The 22796-nt window shown below is 53.0% G+C and overlaps 1 protein-coding gene across 1 annotated transcript; it reads right to left on the bottom strand.

The window, feature by feature from the left end:
• Nucleotides 1–21: 21 nt before the first annotated feature.
• On the bottom strand, nt 22–22643 carry LOC105497227 (RuvB like AAA ATPase 2). Its single transcript, XM_011768182.3, has 15 exons — nt 22353–22643; nt 16387–16441; nt 12698–12753; nt 10995–11136; nt 8274–8403; nt 8053–8119; nt 6361–6467; nt 6178–6271; nt 5633–5756; nt 5160–5254; nt 4943–5061; nt 1344–1463; nt 797–926; nt 259–373; nt 22–130 (listed from the first exon to the last, which is right to left on the bottom strand). Exons 1-15 carry the CDS (start codon nt 22362–22364, stop codon nt 105–107), a joined length of 1392 nt encoding a protein of 463 aa, XP_011766484.1. The 5' UTR covers nt 22365–22643; the 3' UTR covers nt 22–104.
• Nucleotides 22644–22796: the final 153 nt, after the last annotated feature.

Raw genomic sequence — 22796 nt, 5'->3', positions numbered from 1 at the left:
GGCAACCACACACAGAGTGGGTGCAGCTTCAAACCATTTTATACAAAGTCACAGTGTCAGAACTCTGGTAGAAAACAGGGTGGGGACAGGGGATGACATCCAGCTCAGGAGGTGTCCATGGTCTCGCCTTCTGTGGGGAGAAGGAAGGCCACATGGTCAGTGTGGCCCAGGGGGCAGGGCCTGAGCCTTCTAGGCTGAGCTCCCTCTTCCTCCCCGAGGTTGGCTCTGGCAGTGCAGGTGCAGGGTAGGGATTCTTACTGAGTTCATTGAAGAGGAAGGCGTCCTGGTACTCCTTCATGTACTGCGTGGAGCGGGACTCGTCCAGGAAGAGTGAGTAGACCCGCTTGATGTCATCCACCTGCACTTCTGTACCCTGGAGGGGGAGGGCGGGTCCTGAGTTGGGCCCCTCTCCGTGAGGCTCACGGCACAGACCCCAGCATATGTCACCTCCATGCTCTAGGCAGCAGAGGGTGGCATGTGAGGGGAGGGCATTCTGGGCCAGATCGCCTGGGTTCAAAACCTGCCTGGCCATCTCCTGGTTGTGGGCCCAGCCTCTTCATTCCTCAGTTTCTTTATCTGTAAGGTGGACCTAACAGCATCTACTTACAGTCAACAGAGATTTACTGAGCACCTACTGTAGGCCAGGCGGGGAGATACAGAAGACAACTTGAGGGATGAAAATTCCCTGCCTCTGAAAATGTGCATCCTAGGTTGAAATTGGAACCCTGGCAGCCCCTGAAGCAGTGCGTCACTCACTGCCACCATCTGGCCCTGCTGGCTAATTCGGCAGGCTGACCTTGCGTTTCCGGCACACCAGGCTTGCAGCCGTGATGAGCTGGATGGCGTAGCGCAGTGACGTCTCCAGCCCGATGCGGGTCAGCACCGTGTAGGCGTCCTCACTCATCTCCACATCTTCCTCCTCGCACCTGCAAGCAGGGGGGGACGGGGGTGGCTCAGCCAGGGCCCAGCCTCTGACTGCAGCAGAAGTGGCCACAGCAACCCTCTGGTCCTTCCCCACTGGGAATATGTGGCGCCTGCATCTTAGAACCATAGAATGCTGAGGCTAGAAGAGCCACGGAGACAGGGGCTGGCCTGGATCTAAAACCTAGGCCTCCTGACCACGCCCAGGGCGCTGGCCCCCACACCGGTCACGGGTACCTCGCCTCCCTTTCCCACCATGGCTCCTGCTCCCGGATCGGCGGCCACTGTCTGGGTGCCAGATCAGCCCTCTCTCTTGCAGGCCCAGCCACCATGCCAGTCCGCCAGACCTCAGTGTCGGCATTTGTCAAACAGGGTAGACCCCAGCCCCGCCTCCCAGGCGCACGGTCTGGTCCTGCCCGCACCGGATGCGGAGGATCTGCTTCGTGTCTTTCTCGCTGTAGGGGGTGGTGGAGACGATAAGCAGCCGGTCCAGCAGGTCTATGGGGATGCCGTGGGGGCTCTGGTAGCTGGTGCCCCGGATTCTGAGGAAGAGGCAGAAAGAGGGGGCTGTCAGGGGGATGTTCCCTTTTCATTCCCTTTGCTGGGAACACTCCCACCTCCCATCACCACCCACTCAGTGGGCCCAACACCACTTAACCTTTAGCTCGTGTCTCCTGTCACATGATGACATCACCCCCTGATGACGCAGCCTTCCACAACTGTGTCAGTCCCCCAAGGACACCTTTCCGCAGAGCTGGGCTGCTTTAAGCTAGCTCTCTGCCTCGAGGATTACTGGATCAAGGTCCCACTCCCGTGCTCGACATGAAGCTTCACAAAGGAGGGGACAGAACCTGTCTTGTTCCCTGTTGCAGCGGGGCCAGCCCAGGGCTGGTACCAGGGTATACAGTCAGTTCCCCTTATTCACCGCAGTGAGGTTCTAGAAAGTCACCGTGAACACTCCAATTAGCCGATCCTGAGCCACTGCTCCTAGTGGAATACAGGGTTAGGCTCTCTTGAGCCTTTACTTACAGTATTTTCGTCAATCAATATATATATAATCTGGGTCTATGTGTGTTTTCATTTGTGTGTTTCTGTTATGTTTTTTTTTTTTTTTTGAGACGGAGTCTCGCTCTGTCGCCCAGGCTGGAGTGCAGTGGCCGGATCTCAGCTCACTGCAAGCTCCGCCTCCCGGGTTCACGCCATTCTCCGGCCTCAGCCTCCCGAGTAGCTGGGACTACAGGCGCCCACCACCTCGCCCGGCTAGTTTTTGTATTTTTTTAGTAGAGACGGGGTTTCACCGTATTAGCCAGGATGGTCTCGATCTCCCGACCTCGTGATCCGCCCGTCTCGGCCTCCCAAAGTGCTGGGATTACAGGCTTGAGCCACCGCGCCCGGCCTCTGTTATGTTTTTTAAGACGGAGTCTCGCTCTGTTGCGAGGCTGGAGTGCAGTGGCATGACCTCGGCTCACTGCAACCTCCGCCTCCCGAGTTCAACCGATCCTCCTGCCTCAGCCTCCCAAGTAGCTGGGTCTACAGGCGCACGTCACTATGCCCAGCTAATTTTTTCTATTTTTAATAGACACGGGGTTTCATCATGTTGGCTGGGATGGTCTCGTCGTTCTCTTGACCTCGTGATCTGCCCACCTCAGCCTCCCAAAGTGTTGGGATTACAGGAGTGAGCTACTGCACTTGGCCTCATTTATGTGTGTTTCTATTTTCATGTGTTTATGTAATATCACTGTTTATTCTCTAACACGGAGCTCATGTCAACAGCATTCTAACTTGGGCTCAGCAAAGCGTCTGTAGCACGGTATTTCCTCCGTCCGGCGTCACAGCCTCCTTGCACTCAGAATACCAGACAGCACTTCAGCACTGTACACAGGGGACACTGCAAATGGCAATATCACCAACAAATGGCCCCAAAAAGTTTTTTTCTTTAAAAAGGCACAAAAATGTGACAATACTTTGGGAGGCTGAGGCAGGCGGATTGCTTGAGCCCAGGAGTTGTAGGCCAGCCTGGGCAACATGGCAAAACCCCATCTCTACAAAAAAATACAAAAGTAAAAAATAAAAAATGAAAAATAAAAAAATAGAATTAGGCCGGACGCGGTAGCTCACCCCTGTAATTCCAACACTTTGGGAGGCCAAGGTGGGCAGATCACGAGGTCAGGAGCTCGAGAACAGCCTGGCCAATATGGTGAAACCCCGTCTCTACTAAAACTACCAAAATTAGCCAGGCATGGTGGGGGGTGTCTGCAATCCCAGCTACTCGGGAGACTGAGGCAGGAGAACTGCTTGAACCCGGGAGGCAGAGCTTGCAGTGAGCCAAGATTGTGCCACTGCACTCCAGCCTGGCAAGAGAGCTAGACTCCGCCTCAAAACAAAAACAAAAATTAGCTAGGCATAGTGGTGCACGCCCATGGTCCCAGCTGATGAGGAGGCTGAGGCCAGAGGATTGATTGAGCCCCAGGGGTGGTGTGTGTGTGTGTGTGTGTGTATGTGTGTGTGGCAGGCACTGAGGCTGCAGTGAGCCATGATCATGCCTCTGTACTCCAGCCTGGGCAACAGAGCAAGACCCTGTCTCAAAAAACGAAAGTGAAAACGTAGCACTAAATAGAATACAACAAGGACACTTATTTACAGCATGAGCTAAAGGAAGCAGCCAGTGTTGCCTCATTCACACTCAGCTAGGAAAGTGGGTGTCAGGTGACTCGAATTTGTGGCCAAAAGCAGGGCAGATATTTACTTGCGGATTACAAATAAATCTTAGCAAGCAAGGAGATTCTCAGATACAGAGTCTACAAACAACCAGGGCTGCTGGTAGCTGCTGCCTCCCACAGGAGGTGCCCCGGGCCGTCCCCAGGCCCTGACCTGCGGTTTCTGTGAAAACACCATCAGCCCTGGGGGTCTCTTCCAGTGTCCAGCCACCGAGAGACCAAATTCGGGCTCTGCCACTTTCTAGACTTGTGACCTGGGCAAGTCACTGGGCCTCACTGTCCTGCCCTGTAAAATGGCACTGAGGTGCTATCTACCTTCTGAGCTGCTTCTGCAGATCCAAGGAGTTAAAAGAGCCAACAGAGCCAGGCACAGCGGCCCACCATCCTCTGTAGGATGCCTGCTTCATCCCTTTTGTGGTGCCCACCCCAACCGCCCAGTTTCAGCTGGGCCCACAGCTGCAGTCCCCAGCCTTCTTTGCCACCAGGTACGGCCCTGAGCCTGAGCAGCACCGGGCAATGGGATGTGGGTACAAGGGTGGGGTGCAGCCTGTGGATCACAGCCTATGGGAGCTGCCTGCCCTCCACATCCCCCTGCTTCCTGCGGGCCAAAATGTGGCGAGGTGGAGAAGACAGCCAGCAGGCATGGTGGCGGGTGCCCATAATCCCAGCTACATAGGGTGCTGGCAACACCTGGGAGACGAGGTTCCCAGGCTTCAGCACAGCACAGTACCCTCTGTGTCACAGGAATCTGTCCCCGGCATCCTCAGACCAAACACAACACTAAGAGTTCCCCACGCACACGGTGCTGGCAACACCTGGGAGACGAGGTCCCCAGGCTTCAGCAGAGCATGGTACCCTCTGTGTCATGGGAATCTGTCCCTGGCATCCTCAGGCCAAACACAACAGTAAGAGTTCTGTGAATGAAGTTGTTGGGTCGAAGTGACTGAACAGTCGTAGTTTATGTCGTGTCTAACAGATGTCACTGTGCTTCCCTCAAGATTAGAAAACATCCCACAGCACTCCTGTGAGTTTCCTGCAGCGCCCTGGGGCGCTTCGCACGCAGTTTGAAAACTGCAGCCTTGGGGGCCAAAGGAGTAGCAAGACAGAAAGGCGGCAAGAACAGTCTCTGGGCTTCCTCGGGGAGCAGAGCTGCCTCCCACCCGCCTTTTGTAAGGGAAGAGCGCACACCGCAGTCACGGGTCCCTCCCTGATCAGGTGTCAACACAGGCTCCCTGTGGACCCTCTGACCACATCCACTGCCCGGAGCATCCCGTTTTCCCCAGAGGCCCCTGCAGCTGGCTCACCGCGTGATGCCACGGTTGGTGGCCATGATCAGGACGGGCGCCATGTCACTCTCCAGCGCCCGGTTGAGGAAGGAAAAGCTCTCGATGTCCAGCATGTGGACCTCATCAATGAACAGCACCTGGGATTGGGGTGTGTGTGAGAGTCGCCACCCACGTCCCTGCTTCCCCAGCCCACTCCCACCCCGCCACCTGCCCCGGCCATGTCCCGGGTCCTCACTCCAGGGATGATCTCCGCCTTGCCCTCCTCGCGCCACTCTGCCACCTTGGCATTGATCTGCTCGCGGACTTCTGACTTGATCTCCCCTGTGTCACCTATGTGAGGCACAGGTTGCATCAGGGAAGTCAGAGAGGAGGTGGGTTCCAGGGCCAGAGTGTGACTAAGACAGAGGAGGATGATGCAGGGGTGGAGGAAGGGGAGCAAAGCAAGGAGGGAGGAGGAGACTGAAACATCCCCAGAGAGGATGAACAGAGGCAGAGAACACAGGATGGGGAGAGGGCAGGGCGACACCCCCATCACAGCACCAGCGGTGGGGGGACGAAGCAGACTTGCAGGTGGAGAACAGAGGCAGCCATGGGCCAGAGTTACAGGAAAGGGTGTGGAGCAAGTGGGCCACACTCGGAGCTCAGGAACAGAGGGAGCCCGAAGGAGGCTGCCAGGCCTGGGGCAGGGCAGGGCAGGAGGGGCCTCACCTGAGAAGAGCGCCAGGAAGCCCTGGGTGCGGGAGTTGATGACATCGATCTCGTGCAGGGACACGGTGTGCACCACCTCCTTGCGTTTCTGGAGCTCCCCATCCGGGCACTGCACAAACTTGGTCTATGGGGCAGGGGTGGGAGAAGAAGGGAGGAGACAGGGCAGGGAAGGCCATGAAGGGGGGCCCTAAAGGCCTCTGTCTGGGGGAGATTGGAGCTCCAGGAAATGGAGCTGGGAGGCTAAATGGAGTCATCCGGAAACCCCAGGGCCAGGAGGTAGTCAGGACTAGGGGTGTTCCAGAGAGCTAAGGGTCATGGGGGCTCCTGGAGGACCTCAGAAGCCACAGGCCACATGTGGTGATGTGAAGCTACAGTGCCAGGCTGAGGGACCCAGCTGTCCTAGGGTTACAGGGAAGACCCAGGAGTACCAGGACAAAAAGTCAGGGTGACAGGAAGATCCAGGCCCCATGGGTCACGGGGGTGACGGAGGAGATGAAGACACCGCAGTGCTGGGGGCGAGGGGATCGCAGGAGTCCCGGCCGCACCTGGGAGCCCATAGCGTCGTAGTCACGGGCGCGTGTGAAGGAGCGGCCCAGCTTCGAGATCTTGCCCGTCGCCTTGTCGATGGTGATCACGTCCCTACAGGGGGTGGGGTGTGGGGTAAGGAAAGGAATGGGCCCAAGTTCGCCCATTCCCCTGGCTGCCTGGCATGGCCCCTGACTGCTCACCCAGCCTGGACCTTGTCCTTGGTCAGGGACTCAATCATCTTGGTGCCCAGGTCGTAGATGGTCTCCATCTCTGTGGTCTTGAGGGTCAGTTTGCCCACCTTGGAGCCCTGAGAGTGGGGACAAGCCAGGGAAGGGGATCAGAGAGGGCCCTGATGTTGCCCCAGTGCCCCCAGTGTTGATAAGCTTCTGGCTGTACTCTGGCCTCTGCTTATACAGCTTCAAAATGGGCACGACACAAGGAAGCTCTTCAGGGAACAGATATGGTGTGCTCACCAGTCTGACGTGGTGATGGCTCTGTGGGTGAACGTGTATGTCCCAATCGACCATACTGGACACTTGGAATGTGTGCAGCTTTTTGTATGTCAAATAAAACTCAATAAAGCTTTTTTTTTTTTTTTTGAGATGGTGTCTTGCTGTCACCCAGGCTGGAGTGCAGTGGTGCAATCTCGGCTCACTCCAACCTCCACCTCCCAGGTTCAAGCAGTTCTCCTGCCTCAGCCTCCCAAGTAGCTGGGATTACAGATGTGTGCCACCATGCCCAGCTAATTGTTTTGTATTTTTATTATTTTTAATGTTTTTTGAGACAGAGTTTCACTCTTGTTGCCCAGGTTGGAGTGTGATGGCGCGATCTCGGCTCACTGCAACCTCTGCCTCCTGGATTCAAGCAATTCTCCTGCCTTAGCCTCCTGAGTAGCTGGGATTACAGGCGCCCACCACCATGCCCAGCTAATTTTTTGTATTTTTAGTAGAGACAAGGTTTCACTATGTTGGTCAGGCTGGTCTTGAACTACTGACCTCAGGTGATCCGCTTGCCTCAGCCTCCAAAGTGCTAGGATTACAGGCGTGAGCCACCGCGCCTGGCCATTTTGTATTTTTAGTAGAGAAGGGGTTTCACCATGTCGGCCAGGCTGGTTTTGAACTCCTGACCTCAAGTGATCCGCGCACCTCAGCCTCCCAAAGTGCTGGGATTATAGGTGTGAGCCACAACACCCGGCCAAAACTCAATAAAACTCTTAATCAAAATAGTAAACAAAAAACATGCCTAAAAAATAAAGTCTATTGGCCGGGTGCAGTGGCTCACACCTGTAATCCCAGCACTTTGGAAGGCCGAGGCGGGTGGATCACGAGGTCAGGAGATTGAGACCAGCCTGGCTAACACGGTGAAACCCCGTCTCTACTAAAAAAACCAAAAAATTAGCCAGGCATGGTGGCGGGCACCTGTAGTCCGTCCAGCTACTCGGGAGGCTGAGGCGGGAGAGTGGCATGAACCCAGGAGGCAGAGCTTGCAGTGAGCCGAGATCACGCCACTGCACTCCAGCCTGGGCAACGAGATGCTGTCTCAAAATAAATAAATAATAAAGTCTATTATAAACAACATAGGCCCAAAGTCCTGCAAAATTGCCAAAGGTCACACTTTGACATTCCTATTTTATACCCAAATAAAAGCTGTTTTTGTTGATCACAAAATCAGAAAACACAGCTATGCAAAAAGGAGAAAACAGAAATTGAAAAAAAAAAGGAAAGAAAAAGGCCAGGTACGGTGGCTCACGCCTGTAATCCCAGCACTTTGGGCTCTAGTCTGCAGCTAGAACATTCCATGGGATTCTGACCTCCGTGCACACCTGACACCTACTGTCTCCAGCCCTGGCGCTGGAGGTGGCCTCAGCAGGGTACAGACTCACACAGACTCACCGTTCCTGTTGCCGGTCGATCAATCTGGATCTCCACCACCTCCCCTTCGATGATCTCCGTCTCCTCCCTAGCCAGAGAGCAGATCTGAGGAGACAGCCTGACACCTGCGCCCTCGGGAATCACAACTTTCCCCGAGCTCCAGAACAAAGGACAAGCCGCCCGGGGCGTGGAGTTGCTCCCAGGCTCTGGGGACTGGCACCCGCCTCGGGTCGCCTGCTTACTTGATGCGAACGCCGATGGACCGCCGGAAGGCCTGCGTTAGCGCCTCAGTCTTGCTCATCTCCAGGGAGAAGATTTCACTGCCGGCGATGGCTGTGAATGGTGTGTCAGGACCCAGGGCCTGCGCCATGCCTGGGGAGGAGGCAGTCCGGGTAGGTGAAGCCGCTCTGGCCCTAGGTCCCCGACACCTGCTCTGTGGCAAACTAGCTCTTCTCCCACCCCAGGAAAGAGGGTTCAGTGCCATCCTACATGTAAGGACTGGGCTCTGACCTGAGCAGAGCCCTGGGGAGGGGGAACTGGAGAGAGGGGTTTAGCCATGAGGCAGACAGTGAACGAGAAGCCAGGGAGGGCAGGTTGCTCTGGCAGGCCTGGCTTAGAATCCCACATTGCCCAGAGTGTACACCCTAGAACCTCGCCACACCTCAGTCTCCCAGCCTCTATGAGCTGTTTAGCCTCAGAGCTGGGCGATGGGGAGCAGGGACGAAGGCCAAGGGGCTGCCACAATAGTTACAAGTGATGAAGGCAGATTGCCTGGGTTCTGATCCCAGATCCACCACTTAGTGCAGTCGGCACCGTGTGATCTGGACGGCTCCCCGAGTCTGTTTCCCCCTCGGTCTGATGGGGCTGATAACAGAATAGGTGCCGGCATGGCATGACACCCTGCCTAGGAGCAACTATGGGCAGGCAGGCAGGCAGGCACTGGTGCTCAGCGGTAACATGGTTGCACAGCCTGAAACCGGCACAGGGCAGGGCGCTTGACCGCCTGTGGCCTGGGGTGGCTGGCAGGAAGCAAGGCTGTCTCCAGCAATGGCTCTGAGCGCCAGACCTTTCCCTCCAGCTTCCTGGCCACAAGGTTTGGCCCAATGTGGGGCATGCCCTTACAGACAGGCTGTTGCCACACCCTCCTGCCCAGTGTCAAGTGGCACCTCTTCTTGGTCCCCTTTGCGGATGCACAATGGCCCTCAGCACAGAACTCAGCAAGTATCTGCTGAGGACTGAGTGGACGAGCATGACCCATGCCACCTGGGGACACCAGGGGTCCTCTCTGCCTCCTTCACTAGACTAAGGAGCGTCCCCCTCAGGGCGAGGCCAGCCTCACCCCAGTGCTGCCCAGCACAGGGTTTGGTCTGCAGGAGGCTTTGCCTGGGAGACACAAGAAGAGGAAAGGCGAGGCCAGGCACGGTCACAACATGCCTAAAAAATAAAGTCTACAGGCTCACGCCTGTAATTCCAACACTTTGGGAGGCCGAGGCAGGCAGGGGAAACACCTGAGGTCAGGAGTTCGGGACCAGCCTGGCCAACAGGGTGAAATCCCATTTCTACTAAAAATACAAAAATTAGTTGGGCGTGGTGGCACACATCTGTAATCCCAGCTGCTTGGAAGGCTGAGGCAGGAGGATCACTTGAACCCGGGAGGCAGAGGTTGCAATGAGCGAAGATCACACCACTGCACTCTAGCCTGAGCAACAGAGTGAAACTCTTGTCTCAAAAAAAAAAAAAAAAAAAAAAGGAAGAGGAAAGGAGAAAGGATGGAGGGAAGGAAGGCACTGTGTGTGCCACATTCTGGGCCTGGACATGCTGTCCCCAGTGTCTGCCCAGGAGCCTCCTGGCCATCCTACTAGGCTTAGCTCATGTATCCACTTCTTTGGAAGCCTCTACCGACAAATGCCACCACATGCCCCGTTTTCCTACTAAGGTCAGGCGCCTCCTCTGTCACATGCTACCTCCGCTGTAACACATGTCACCTTGGAAGGGATCGTGTCCATGACCACCTCCTCCAGACCAGGAGCTCTTTGAAGTCAGGCCTTGGTCTAACGCATCTATGGGTCCCCAGTGTCCAGTGCAAGGCCTGGCACCCCAACAGGCATTGCTTTATCTTCACTGAAGACCTGGCTGTTACTCAGATTCTCCCTGCCTGGCCCCATCCTCAGCACAGAGGTGGGAGTGAGTGGGAAGAGCAGTGGGTTAGGAAAAGCTTCAGTGAGGCAGAGATGCTGAAGTAGGGTTTTGAAGGATAAACAGGAGTTCAACAAGGAAGAAGAAGAACAGCTGGGAGTGAAAAAATCATAAATCACTAGTGGACTGCAACAGAGATGCTGGGTGACTCCTCAATACCCACCTTCCCCTTCCTCTTTAGTTCCAGAACCCTCATTTTCTTTCCTATTTTCTTTTTAAAAATTTCTTATTTTTACAACCTGTTGTCCAACAGAAGAATCCTCATTTTCTTAAGGCAAAAATGGTCCAAATTATGAAATTTAAACAAACATCTAATGTCCCAGCCTCCCCAGAAGCAGAGTGTGATCATATGATTAAATTCTAGTCAATGAGATATAAGCAGAAGCATGGAGGATTTCCAAGATGACTGCTTAAAGGAAGCCAACCGGAGGGGGTTCACCCTCATGCTAACTCTTTTCTTCCTGCTGCCTGGATTATGAATGCGAAGGCTGGAGCTCCGGCAGCCCTCTTGGAACACGACGTCCTCTTGACACTGGAACCAAGTGCAGAGGATGATGAGGCAGGAAGACGGAAGACTTCCTGGCACTACTTAATAAGCCCCAAATGGCCTACCTCTAGATTCTTCCACGGCCGAGAATGAATTCTGAGTGTTTAAGCCACCGCCACTTTGGGTCACCTGTTAAATGCAGCTGATCCTGACCCTGACTCACACAGGAGGAGTTATTTACCAGGGACCAGGAGAGTTCCTGCCCTGGGAGGTTTCTTACCCATGGCGATGGCCGTCTTCCCTGTGCCTGGCTGGCCAGCAATGAGGACTGCCCGCCCAGCAATCTTCCCTTCCCGGATCATCTCCAGCACCACTCCAGCTGCCCGCCGTGCCGCCAGCTGACCCACCATGCCCTGCGAAGCCTGTGGGTGGGAGGCAGCACATGAGGTGATTTCCTACGGGGCTACCACTGCATTTCTTTTTGTTTGTTTGTTTTTGTTTTTTGTTTGTTTGTTTGTTTGAGACGGAATCTCGCTCTGTCGCCCAGGCTGGAGTGCAGTGGCTGGATCTCAGCTCACTGCAAGCTCCGCCACCCAGGTTTACACCATTCTCCTGCCTTAGCCTCCCGAGTAGCTGGGACTACAGGCGCCCACCACCTCGCCCGGCTAGTTTTTTGTATTTTTTTTTTTTTTTTTTTTGAGACGGAGTCTCACGCTGTTGCCCAGGCTGGAGTGCAGAGGCGCGATCTCGGCTCACTGCAAACTCCGCCTCCTGGGTTCACGCCATTCTCCTGCCTCAGCCTCCTGAGTAGCTAGGACTACAGGCGCCCGCCACCGCGCCCGGCTAATTTTTTGTATTTTTAGTAGAGACGGGGTTTCACTGTGGTCTCGATCTCCTGACCTTGTGATCCGCCCGCCTCGGCCTCCCAAAGTGCTGGGATTACAGGCTTGAGCCACCGCGCCCGGCCTGTATTTTTTAGTAGAGAGAGGGTTTCACCATGTTAGCCAGGATGGTCTCGATCTCCTGACCTCGTGATCCACCCGTCTCGGCCTCCCAAAGTGCTGGGATTACAGGCTTGAGCCACCGCGCCCGGCCCTACCACTACATTTCCACCACATCCTGGCTAGTGAGATGGAAGCAGACATTACTAGCGGGACTTCTGGGAAAAGCCAAAAAAAGCTTTCTCCACTTTTTTTTTTGGAGACAAGATCTCACTGTGTCACCCAGGCTGAAGTACAGTGGTACGATCACGGCTCACTGTAGCCTTGACTTCTAGGGATCAAGAGATCCTTCCACCTCAGCCTCTTGAGTAGCTGGGACCACAAATGTGCGCCACCATGTCCAGCTAATTTTTAAAATTTTTTGTAGAGACGGGCTCTCACTATGTTACCCAGGCTGGCCTCAAGCTCTTAGGCTCAAGCAATCTTCCCACCTCAGCCTCCCAAAGCATTGGGATTACAAGCATGAGCCATTGCACCCAGCCTAATTTTTTTTTAAGGTGGCAAAGCAATTGCTACCCAATTCCAATTCTTTTTTTTTTTTTTTTTAGATGTCACCCAGGCTGGAGTGCAGTGGCACAATCTCAGCTCACTGCACCCTCCACCTCCCAGGTTCAAGCAATTCTCCTGCCTCAGCCTCTTGAGTAGCTGGGATTACAGGCATGCACCACCATGTCCGGCTAATTTTTGTGTTTTTTGTAGAGACGGGGTTTCACCATGTTGGCCAGGCTGGTCTTGAACTCTGACCTCAGGTGATCCACCCACCTGGACCTCCCAAAGTGCTGAGATTACAGGCACGAGCCACCACACCCGGCCTAACCAATTCTTTAGTACCAAGAAAATCCACGTGTGGCTGAAGTTTATGGATATGTAGCCAAAGGTCCAGAAGACCGTAACATAGTCCCCACACTCCCCAGGGCCCTGGGTACCCACCACCCAAGACCTTCATGGAGAGGCCCTCACACCCCAGCCTCCTCTGCTCTACCTGCCGAGGCTCCAAAGCATCGTCCAGCCCCAGTCCTCGAATGTGGGAGTGGGCACCTATATGAAGGGAAAGAAAAAGGCTCAGTTACTAGCCAGCTTGCTGCACGTGTGGCCTGACCTCTCAGCCCTGGTTTCCTTCTTTGTCAAAGGGGTGGGTGGGAGTAGGGAGTAGGGGGTTGGGGGAATGAAGGGGCACAGGGGAAGGATATCCCAAATTGGCACCTCCCTAGCAAGATGGCTGAAGGTGGTAAATGCTCAATGAACTGGAGCTGCTCTGAGGATGCATTCTAGTTAAACGAAAGTCACTGAGACCTGATTAAGCACATAATCATACCAAGAACTAACCATAAGGGCTAATGATCACAATTACTTCGTGTTTATGGCTTACACAGCACCCACAGTTTATTCCATATAACTGCAAAAAAAGAGCCCTGGCCGGCGCTGGGGGTGGTGGCTCACGCCTGTAATCCCAGCACTTTGGGAGGCCAAGGCAGGCAGATCACTGGAGGTCAGGAGTTCAAGACCAGCCTGGCCAACATGGTGAAACTCCGTCTCTCTTAAAAATACAAAAATTAGCCAGGCGTGGTGGCAGATGACTATAATCCCAGCTTCTCAGAAGGTTGAGGCAGGGGAATTGCTTGAACCTGGGAGGCAGAGGTTGCAGTGAGCTGAGATTGTGCCACTGCACTCCAGCCTGGGCGACAGAGCAAGACTTGTTTCAATAAAACAAAATAAAATGAAACAAGAGTCCTGGCTGCTATCACCCTGAAAGCACTTCTGGGTATCAAAATGGCAAGAGTCCCAGGACCTATTGATATGAATGGGGAGGGAGCTCAGAGAGGTTAGGTCCCAAGCCCCAGCCACACAGCCAGCGAGAGGGGAAGATGGGATTCCAATGCTTTACATTAGATGAGGGTTAAGCAAACCTCAGCCTGCAGGTCAGCCACCTGTTTTTGCAAATAAAATTTTACTGGAGCTGGGCGTGGTGGCTCATGCCTATCATTCCAGCACTTTGGGAGGCAGAGGCAAGCAGATCACCTGAGGTCAGGAGTTTGAGACTAGCCTGGTCAACATGGTGAAACTCCATCTCTACTAAAAAATGCAAAAATTAGCCTGGCATGGTGGCATGCACCTGTAGTCTCAGGTACTTGGGAGGCTGAGGCACTAGAGTCGCTTAAACCTGGGAGGTGGAGGTTGTAGTGAGCTGAGATCGCCCCACTGCACTCCAGCCCGGGCAACACAGTGAGACTCCATCTCAAAAACAAAACAAAACAAAACAAAACAAAAAAAAGCCAACCAAAAAATCTTTGTATTGGAACACTGCCATGCCATTTCATTTATATACTGTCTGGGGCTGCCTTCGCACTGCAAGAGGAGAGTTGAGTAGTTTCAACAAGGAAAGATTTACCATCTGACACTTTAAGGAAGATTTGCTGACACCAGTGCTTGACTATGAGCACCCCAAGGGTGGCTCCTGGGTGCAGCTAGTCTCTACTGGGTCCTCAGCTCCCAGGCAGTGCTTGGCTGTTCTTTTCTTTTTTTTTAATTTAAAAAATTTTTTTTTTTTTTTTTTTTTTTTGAAACGGAGTCTCGCTCTGTCGCCCAGGCTGGAGTGCAGTGGCCGGATCTCAGCTCACTGCAAGCTCCGCCTCCCAGGTTTACGTCATTCTCCTGCCTCAGCCTCCAGAGTAGCTGGGACTACAGGCGCCCGCCACCTCACCCGGCTAGTTTTTTGTATTTTTTAGTAGAGACGGGGTTTCACCGTGTTAGCCAGGATGGTCTCGATCTCCTGACCTCGCGATCCGCCCGTCTCGGCCTCCCAAAGTGCTGGGATTACAGGCTTGAGCCACTGCGCCCGGCCAATTTTTAAAATTTTTTATTGTTTTTTTCCGAGAGAGGATCTCACTTTGTCACCCAGGCTGCAGTGCGGTGGTGCAGTCACATCTCACAACAGCCTGAACCTCCTTGGTTCAAGCAGTTCTCGCAAGTAGCTGGGACTCAGGCATGCACCACCACCGTCAGCTAATTTTTTTATTTTATTTTATTTTTAGAGACAGGGTCACGTGACTATGTGAGTCAGGCTGGTCTTAAACTCCTGATTCAAGCAGTCCTCCTGCCTCCGCCTCTAAAAGTGTTGGGATTACAGGCATGACCCATCGTGCCCGGCCATACTTGGCACTTTTTGTTTGTTTTTGAGATGGAGTCTCACTTTGTCACCTAAGCTGGAGTGCAGTGGCACAGTATTGGCTCACTGCAACCTCTGCCTCCCAGGTTCAAGCCATCCTCCCTAGTAGCTGGGATTACAGGCATGCACTACCATACCTGGCTAAGTTTTGTATTTTTAGTAGAGACGGGGTTTCACCATGTTGGCCAGGCTGGTCTCAAACTCCTGACTTCAGGTGATCCATCTGCCTTGGCCTCCCAAAGTGCTGGGATTACAGGTGTGAGCCACCACACTCAGCCTCAGCACTTTTATTTATTTATTTAGAGACAGAGTTTCACTCTTGTCACCCAGGCTGGAATGCAATGGCATGATCTTGGCTCACTGCAACCTCCGTCTCCCAGTTCAAGGGATTCTCCTGCCTCAGCCTCTGAGCAGCTGGGATTACAGGTGTGTACCACCACGCCCAGCAAATGTTCATATTTTTAATAGAGACGAGGTTTCACCATGTTGGCTAGGCTGGTCTCAAACTCCTGACCTCAGGTGATCCACTGGTCTCGGCCTCCCAAAGTGCTGGAATTACAGGCGTGAGCCACTGTGCTCAGCACCCTGGCACTTTTAATAGATGAAACAGTGTTGGCGCACAGCCCCGAAGTGTTTTCTGTCAACTACTTTATTGAATCTTACATTAACTGATGAGGTGAATGATCTTGCAGACTAGGAAACTGAGGCACAGAGAGGAACTAGTCCCTGGCCACATGGTGGAAAAGTGGCAGAGCTAAGCTTCAGGAATCCAGCACTGGGCTTCTAAAACCCATGTTCACAGCCAGGAGCCCTTACTGCCTTTCTCGGAGGCCCTGGATGAGTGAGTCTGCTGCATGAATGGGAGGCCCTGGATGAGTGAGTCTGCTGCATGAATGAATGTGGTCTCTCCCCTGCCGGTAAAGCTCTTTGTGAGAGCGCACCCTGCTGGCCTCACTGCGCCTCAACTTCCTGCTCTGTGAGCCGGGGCCAGTGATTCCGCTGTTCTGAAAATTCAGTTCCGTCAGCTAACAGTTGTAATATGCACCTCATGGGGTTACTGCAAGGGTTCCACAGGACGCAAACTCATGCATTCAATGGTTATCTCTTGATCATCTGCTCTGTCAGGTCCTGTGCTAGGGACACAGCTAGGAACGAGACAGACCCGGTGTCTGCCCTCAGGGAACTCACCCCACAGTGTGTACTGGGTATACGAGGCCAAACCCAGTAAAGCACCCAGTAAATAGCTATGACCTCCAGGCAAATACCCCCGGGAACCCCACCAGGATAGCCAAGCTAGCAGCCTGGTCCCCACTGCATCATCTGACCCACCTCTGGAACTGAGGCTCCTCCTCCCCCAGTAGACAGAGGGAGTGGGGGAACAGTAGTGGGGGGCAGTTGGTGTGCAGGCCACCTCCCTCTCCATCTTAGGGGTCCTCAATAGGTTTGCTCAATCAGGGCATATGGCAGGCAGGGCTTAGCTCCTATTCCTGACCCAACTCACTCACCGATTCGCTCAATCCTTGTCACATCACGGATCTCCGGGACTTTGGTTGTGGCTGTCTGGGGGTGCAAGAAGATGTGTCAGAGGACTAGTGTGGTCCCAGCTTTCACCAACCGCTCCTCTGTCCCTCCCATGAGATGGTCCTTTCCACTCCTTCCCCTCACAGGTAGGCGACGGGTCAGGCGCCAGCCACCCCCACCCCTCTTGCCTGTTACAGCCTAATGGCTGCTTGGTGGAGCCCCAGGAAGACAAGGACTGTCTGTCTCATCCACAGCTCGGTCCTCAGGGTCCAGCACGTATTTGGTTATTTGGTGAAAGAATTAAGTCCTCCCTGTTTCTTTCTTCCTTTTTTTTTTTTTTTTTTTTGAGACAAAGTCTCACTCTGTCACCCAGGCTGGAGTGCAGTGGCCCAATCTCGGCTCACTGCAACCTCCATCTCCTGGGTTCAAGCAGTTCTCTGCCTCAGCCTCCTGAGTAGCTGGGATTACAGGTGCATGTCAACACACCTGGCTAATTTTTGTATTTTTAGTAGAGGTGGGTTTTTGCCATGTTGGCCAGGCTGGTCTCAAACTCCTGGCCTAAAGTGATATGCCAGCCTTGGCTTCCCAGAGGGCTGGGATTACGGGCATGAGCCACTATGCCTGTCCAAGTCCTCCCTATTTCTTTATTTTATTTTATTTTTTGAGATGGAGTCTGCTCTGTCACCCAGGTTGGAGTGCAGTGGCCCAATCTCAGCTCACTGCAACCTCCACCTCCTGGGTTTAAGCGATTCTCCTGCCTCAGCCTCCTGAGTAGCTGGGACTACCGGTGCACACCACCACACCTGGCTAATTTTTCTTGTATTTTTAATAGAGATGGGGTTTCACCATGTTGGCCAGGCTGGTCTCGAACTCCTGACCTCAAGTGATCTGCCCGCCACGTCCTCCCAAAGTGCTGGGATTACAGGTGTGAACCACCGTGCCCTGACAAGTCCTCCCCATTTCTAATAACTGTGAGCTCCATAAGGACAGACACCAATGAGGAGCAGGCATGAAGCTGGACATGGTCTGGCCCCGGCTAATTTCCCAGCATCCCTTGTACCAGGCGGCCCCAGTTCTCAACCACCAGGCCTGGCACATGCTGGCCCGAGTCCAGACTGCTCTCCCTGCTTTCTCACTGAATTAGATCAAGTGCTGCCCCCTAGGGGAGGCCCTTTCTGACCACCACTCCTGCCACGCTAGTTCTAGGACCTCTAGACATTCAGACAGTTGAAAGTCTGAATCTCCCTGTGTGATCTCACATTCCTAAGGGAGATGGATGGATCAGCATTCTCAGCTCCAGTGGACATGCGTCCCATGAAGGGCACAGCCTGTGTCTCTCTTGTTCACCTCGGGACTCAATGTCTGTGGTTTGCATAAGTGATACTCTAAAGTGTTGAGCTCATTCAACAAGAATATACTGAGGCCTCCCATGTTGACAGTTCTCCAAAGAGAGAAGCCAGCTACCACGCCTTCTCACATGGGGGAGGGAGGTGAGTAAACACCACCTGGGACAATTCAGGAGCCCCGCTGGAGGTCCACACAAAACATGGACACGAGTATTCACAGCAGCACTATTCACAACAGCCAAAAGGTAGAAACAACCCACATGTCCATCAGCTGATGAATGGCGAACTAAAACGTGGTCTATTTGTGCAACGGAATATTATTCAGTCATAAAAAGGAATGGAGTTCTTTTTTTTTTTTTTTTTTTTTTGAGACAGAGTCTCACTCTATCACCCAGGCTGGAGTGCAATGGCACAATCTTGGCTCACTACCAACTCCGCTTCCTAGGTTCAAGCGATTCTCCTGCCTCAGCCTCCCGAGTAGCTGGGATTACAGGCGCCTGCCACCACGTCTGGCTAATTTTTTTGTTGTTGTTGTATTTTTTTTTTTTTTTTTTTGAGACGGAGTCTCGCTCTGTCGCCCAGGCTGGAGTGCAGTGGCCGGATCTCAGCTCACTACAAGCTCCGCCTCCTGGGTTTACGCCATTCTCCTGCCTCAGCCTCCCGAGTAGCTGGGACTACAGGCGCCCGCCACCTCGCCCGGCTGGTTTTTTGTACTTTTTAGTAGAGACGGGGTTTCACCGGGTTAGCCAGGATGGTCTCGATCTCCTGACCTCGTGATCCGCCCGTCTCGGCCTCCCAAAGTGCTGGGATTACAGGCTTGAGCCACCGCGCCCGGCCTGTTGTTGTATTTTTTAGTAGAGATGGGGTTTCACCATGTTGGCCAGGCTGGTCTTGATCTCCTGACTTCAGGTGATCCACCAGCCTTGGCGCCCCAACATGTTGGGATTACATGTGTGAGCCACCACTCCTGGCCAGGAATGGAGTTCTAATACATGCTACAATGTGGATGAACTTTGAAAATGTTATGCTGACTGAAAGATGCCACACACGAAAGACATGTATTGTATGTGGCTATATGAAGTAGCCACAATAGGCAAAACCATATACAGAGAAAGACTAGTGGCTGCCTAGAACTGAAGACGGGAGGTATGGGAGGATTAGCGGTGACAGGTAAGTAGCATGGCGTTTCTTTTTGGGGTGATGACAATGTTCTAAAATTGACTGTGGAAATGGCTGCACAACTGTGAATATGCTAGAAAACACTGAGCTGTATACTTTAAATGGGTGAATTATGTAGTATGTGAATTCTATCTCAATAAAGCTATTAAGAAAAAAAAAAACAGGCTGGGCATAGTGGCTCCCACCTGTAATACCAGCACTTTGGAAGGCTGAGGCAGGCAAATCACTTGAGGTCAGGGGTTCAAGACCAGCCTGGCCAACATGGTGAAACCCTGTCTCTACCAAAAATACAAAAATTAGGCCAGGCGCGGTGGCTCACACCTGTAATCCCAGCACTTTGGGAGGTCAAGGCAGGTGGATCACTTGAGGTCAGGAGTTCGAGACCAGTCTGGGCAATATGGTGAAACCCAGTCTACACTAAAAATACAAAAAATTAGCCAGGCGTGGTAGCGGATGCCTGTAATCCCAGCTATTTGGGAGGCTGAGGCAGGAGAATTGCTTGAACCCAGGAGGCGGAGGTTGTAGTGAGCACAGATCGTACCGCTACACTCCAGACTGGGCAACAGAGCAAGACCCTATCACTAACACACACGTGCACACACACACACAGATACAAAAATTAGCTGGGCGTGGTGCACCTGTAGTCCCAGCTAGTCAGGAGGCTGAGGCAGGAGGATCATTTAAACCTGGGAGGCAGAGGCTGCAGGGAGCCAAGATCACACCACTGCACTACACCTGCGAGACAGAGTGAGACTCTGTCTTGAAAAAAAGCAAAACAAAAAAACAATCCTGGATGCTGGATCTTTGCGTGTCTGTTACATTATTTTCTGACACTTCGGAATAGTTCATAATTTCTTTCTTTCTTTCTTTTTTTTTTTTTTTTTTTTTGAGACGGAGTCTCGCTCTGTCGCCCAGGCTGGAGTGCAGTGGCTGGATCTCAGCTCACTGCAAGATCCGCCTCCCAGGTTTACGCTATTCTCCTGCCTCAGCCTCCTGAGAAATAGTTCATAATTTCTAATAAGGAAAAGGAAGCCTAAGAAGCCAGTACGCTAACCTAGGCCACCTATCCCCAACTCTCCTTCCTTCCCACAGGTTTGTGTGGGGTTTCTTTTTGTTTTTGTTTTTTTTGAGACAAGATCACATTCTGTCACCCAGGCTGGACTGCTGTGGCCTCCACCTCCCAGGCTCAAGGAATCCTCCCACCTCAGCCTCCCAAGTAGTTAGGACTACAGGTGAGTCCCACCACACTTGGCTAATTTTCTTTTTTCTTTCTTTTTTTTTTTTTTTTTTTTTTTTGAGACAGAGCCTCACTTTGTTACCCAGGCTGGGTCGACCCAGTGGCACGATCTTGGCTCACTGCAACCTTTGCCTCTCGGGTTCAAGCAATTCTCCTGCCTCAGCCTCCAGAGTAGCTGGGACTACAGGCATGTGCCACCACGCCCGGCTAATTTTTTTTTGTATTTTTAGTAGAGATGGGGTTTCACCATATTGGCCAGGCTGCTCTCGAACTCCCGACCTCGTGACCTGCCCGCCTCAGCCTCCCAAAGTGCTAAGATTACAGGTGTGAGCCACCACACCCGGCCTAATTTTCTTATTTTTTTTTTTTTTGTAGAGACAGGGTTTCATTATGTTGCCAAGACTTGTCTTAAATTCCTGGGCTCAAGCAATCCTTCTATCTCGGCCTCCCAAAGTGTGGGATTACAGGCGTGAGCCACTGTGCCCAGCCCACAGATCTTTCTCTTCTTCTTCCACTGGAGAGGACATGCAGTTATCTAGCCCAGAGGAAGCCTCCTCCCTCTGGAGCCAATCGTTTAGACTTTCTGGCCATCAATGGTCACAAGCTTTCCCTGTCACTGTGTGAACCTTCCCACCTACTGTCTCCTATAGAAAGCTGGAACCCAGGAACACAGGACATTACCCCCAGACTACAACCAGAAGACTAAGCATCCCCACCCCACAAAAAAGACATGAATCCAGGAATCCCAAATTTAGCTCTGTCAACATAAACAGGCCCCTTACCAAGGACTGTCTCCTACAAAGACTTTCTCTTTCACCATAAGTCTCTCCAAAACCTTGCTGCCCACTGGCCCCATGAAAACCAAGATCATTTCAAAACTCAGTACCCACCATCCCCTCATACTTCCAATACTTTCTCCACGGAAGTTCTGGTCATAGCCTTCCTCTTCTACTTCCCTATCCACCTCTTCCTCCTCCTTGCCCTGGTGACAGCAACAGACTCAAATCTCACCCTCAGCTACCAGCAACTTTCTCTCCCTCCCTTCTTCCATCTTGACTGGGCTCATCATGGAAACTGAGGCACCTGGAAGCCCAGCCCAGTCCCTAAGTTCAAGTCACATCACCTTTTTCTTTTTTTTGGAGACAGAGTCTCACTTTGTCGCCCAGGCTGGAGTGCAGTGGCACCATCTGGGTTCACTGCAAGCTCCGCCTCCTGGGTTCACGCCATTCTCCTGCCTCAGCCTCCCAAGTAGCTGGGACTACAGGCGTCCGCCACCACGCCTGGCTAATTTTTTGTATTTTTAGCAGACACAGGGTTTCACCGTGTTAGCCAGGATGGTCTCGATCTCCTGACCTAGTGATCCGCCCGCCTGGGCCTCCCAAAGTGCTGGGATTACAGGCTTGAGCCACCGCGCCCGGCCAAAATCACTTCTTTATTCAGGTATTTCTTGAGCAGGTGCCAGGCCGTTTCCTAGCCTCTACTTCATTCATGTGCATTCATTCATTCAAATATTCAAGTGATAATTCATTGAGCATTTACACCGAGACATAGCCCGTGCGAAATACTGGAAATATGAAAATGGCCAAAACGGTCGCATGACAAGATACCGATTTCTGGATCCCTAATCTTTTAGTCCTCTCCAAGAAGACTCTTGTTCCTCGACAATTTCTTCCCACTAAAGATTCACTAGGTGCCCTCGCGCTCTCAGACACACAGAACAGGTACCCGCCTGTGCTTCCAGCTTGGAACTCAAGTGCCATTAGCACCACTAACAATCCAAGGCTCCGAAATGGCTCGAAGCGCAAGGTCCTACAATATTCCTCATCACACTGGCGCCAAGGACTGCGGAACCGGCCGTTGCGCCAAGAGGATTTTGAAAGTTGGAGTTCCTATAGCATGATGGGGCAGACCTGAGATTCCGGGATCCCAGGCCCTTCTTTATTTCACTCCCTCAGACCCAGGAGCCCTGGTACCCAGCTCCCTCCTTCCCTCAGATCCAGAAAGTCCATCCCCCATGTCCCCTTGTCCCCCAGATCTGGGAGGCTGAGCTTCCTCCTCCTTCAGACCCAGGAGTCTGGACCCCCAGATCCCTCCTCCCTCAGACCCAGGAGTGAGGGCCTCCAGCATCCCCCTCTCTCAAACTCGAGACTGCGAGCTCGCTTCTCACCATCCATGCACCCACACTTACCACGGTTGCCATGATGCTCACCAACCGCCAGTGTCCTAGCGGAAACGGAAACGCGCGAGGAGCGAGATGTTCTGGCTCCTCTAGGCTAGCTGGTTCTCCAAAGATCTCGATGGTTCCTCATAAATATGTAAATCTTGTGGGGGCGTGACGGGACTTTAGGTCCCGCCCCCCGACAGGGGCTGCGCTGGAAGACGGGTGTCCGGAACTCCTGGGTCCATTCCCGATGCCTCCTGGCTCCTCCTCCTTTGCTCAGCCCCACCACCGCCCCGCTCAGGCTGATTGCAAAATTCTTAGCTGTTCTTTGAGTAACCACACGTCCTCCACGCTCCTTTCCTCTTTATCCCACCCTCCTCCCCCCCACCACCACTTTGAGGCCTCCAGCTTCAGATTGACAGAGCTGAAGGCCAATCGTTTCCGTAGAGCGCAGCGGCAAGCTCCGCCCCC

This window comes from Macaca nemestrina, chromosome 20 (genome assembly GCF_043159975.1).
Source record: "Macaca nemestrina isolate mMacNem1 chromosome 20, mMacNem.hap1, whole genome shotgun sequence".
NCBI lineage: Eukaryota > Metazoa > Chordata > Mammalia > Primates > Cercopithecidae > Macaca > Macaca nemestrina.
The sequence above is the reverse complement of the archived record's forward strand: the minus strand, read 5'-3'. Positions and strand labels throughout refer to the sequence as shown.